The following is a 2,481-nucleotide window of genomic DNA, read 5'->3' as shown; positions in this document are numbered from 1 at the left end:
CCCCCCCCCCCCCCCCAGGATTAGGGAACTGCAGCAGAAAGAATACAATGGCAATGAAACACCATTATCCTACTAAATATTTTTATACATTACATATAACCTGTCTACCATGGCTCTTAAAAACATTTATTTCCTCAAGTGGGTTATTTGTGGCCTACTGTGATACTAATCTATTAAAACATGCCTTAATGTAATATGAATTGTAGCTAGTATATAGCAAAGAAAACATAATGCTTATGTCTTTAGAAAGATAAGGTTTTCTTACCACATATTTTACAGCACTTATGAACTGGTTATGAAAGAGCAGATGTTGGGTTTCATCCTCTGGATTTGACGCAGTGTAAAGCATTCCACAAATATTACAGGAAATAGCACCAAATCTCTTCTGTCCCGCATCCTATTTTTTTTTAAAAAAGGAAAAAAAAAAAGAAAAAAGAAAAAAAGGAAGGTATTTGTCAGTTGCAAGCACAGTAAACACAGTTCAACAGAACTTTCATCTACTCAGACATGCCTTCTATAACTTATCTTCTGGAAACTCATCACAGAGGCTAAACCGGAATGAAACAGGAGAAAGAACAAGTGCAGAATTCAGAATTTAGAACTCCATCTTTCAAAAACCCACACAGCCTCAAAAGGCACAGGCATCAATCACAGAGCAAACTCTACCTAACATTAAAATTAGCTCCACCCCCATTAGTTTTGAATAAATGGCTTCTCTTTTATTTTATACAAAGAACAGAGAATTCCTCCTTCATTACCCTATTTGCAGTAAATATAATCATCTTCCACAAAGAAAATTCCCATAGCCCCACACTCTTTGGATTTCCCTGCAGCTCTGCTGCTGCCTGTCTTTTGGTTGTGAGCTGCTTTGAGGTGGGCCAAAGGTGAGCCATTTCCCTGAATGTTTAGAAGGATATTATAAAAACCCCAAAAGTTACAGAAATAATCATTAAGATCAGCAATACATCTGCAACAGCTGGTCGCTACCTTTTAGGTTTTTACGAAAACAAAATATTTCAAGGTAATCAAATAGCATTTTGGTTTCTTATCCCTCTATTTATTGGTTAAAAGCCTTATTTAATATACTCTCAGGACTTAAGTCTTAACTCTTAATTGGAAACAGCTAACTACAATGTTTGATATGCTATCTTAATTGCACAAGGTTCATAACTTTTATTTTTCAGACACTGGATAGCAGCTACAATACACATGGAAGATCATACCATTTTATTCATGACCTTTCAGGTTATACTCCTACTCTATAACCAGCCATTACCAAATTAAGGCCATGTCCTGGTTTGGCTAAAACAGGGCTGTTTTCTCCTTTCAGGAGTTTTTCTTTCAATCAAATCCCTTCTAAGATACTTCAGTAGCAACTATAAACATCGAGCGTTATCAGGCCTGAAGCGCAGACAGTGTCTGAAAAACATGTAGCTGTACTTTCAGAAAGTGCAGTCACTTAGAAGGGATTTGATTGAAAGAAAAACTCCTGAAAGGAGAAAACAGCCCTGTTTTAGCCAAACCAGGACAGGGCATTACTCAGTACCTATTGTTTTGCTATTTATTCATTAAAACAGTGTTATTAATTTGGCAGTATGCTCAGATTAAGGAGTCAGTGCCTAAGAGCGCGAAGTATCAGGTGCAGGGGGTGCCTTTTGCAAAGAGCAAAAGAATACCAGTTAGATTGAAGTCTCCAGCCAAAAAAGCATGTTTTAAGTTATGGCTTAGTGCTCGAATACTTTTTTTTTTTCCTTTAACTACATATGGAAATTGACTTTATATAATCAGCAATGTCACTTTTAATCTATTTTAACATATATCACAAGTAATAGAAACACAAAAAGTTATTTTATACTCTAAAATAGGATACTATATAAGCAAAAGAAGGCTTGAGGGTGTTTTTTAAAACGGAATTGATCTGTGCAAAATCATAAGTGTACAATTCATAAGAAAACAGATCACTTGAAAACTTTGGTTTTTAAGGGCTGAAAATATTCATAGTAAAAAACCCTACTTTACAGAAGAAAGCATTTTGCAACACAGCCAAAGTGTTTACAAATCATTTCTTACTCCTTCCATCTTCAAAGATATGTTTAAGTACGTTTAAGAACTAGATGACAGCTCAGTTCTCCACGTAGCAACAACTTATTTCACACAGTCATTGGTGAAATCTAAAATGCAGGTATCAGTTTCTTTCCAAGAACAGACTAAAGGTACAACTGGCCAGGCAAACTCAGAGTTGAACTTCTCTTTAAGAGCACGTGTATTGACCTCGGCCAAAAGAAAGAAGCTGCATCTGAAAACTCATTCCTTTAACGGTACGGTAATTTATACATTCCTACTGTACACAGAAGGAGGAACAGAAGTACTTTAATTTTCTGAAGGAAAAAGGAAAGATGAACCCTGAAGTTAGATTTGCAAAGTCAGCGTAAGATAAGGTTTCTAAAGGTGCAAAAATTGAATCCAATACATTTTCTTTTC

General features: G+C 35.8%; 1 protein-coding gene across 1 annotated transcript in view; it reads right to left on the bottom strand.

The window, feature by feature from the left end:
- ESCO1 (establishment of sister chromatid cohesion N-acetyltransferase 1) overlaps positions 1 to 2,481 on the bottom strand; it is a 30,939-nt gene that overhangs the window by 13,721 nt on the left and 14,737 nt on the right. The window contains exon 7 of the mRNA XM_009695064.1: positions 266 to 397. Within this exon, the coding sequence (XP_009693366.1) occupies positions 266 to 397 (132 nt within the window). The remainder of the gene's footprint in view (positions 1 to 265; positions 398 to 2,481) is intronic.

The sequence above is a fragment of the Cariama cristata genome, unplaced genomic scaffold (genome assembly GCF_000690535.1).
Source record: "Cariama cristata isolate BGI_N322 unplaced genomic scaffold, ASM69053v1 scaffold7232, whole genome shotgun sequence".
Lineage (NCBI taxonomy): Eukaryota > Metazoa > Chordata > Aves > Cariamiformes > Cariamidae > Cariama > Cariama cristata.
Note: the sequence above shows the minus strand (reverse complement) of the source record. Positions and strands in the feature narration are given on the sequence as shown.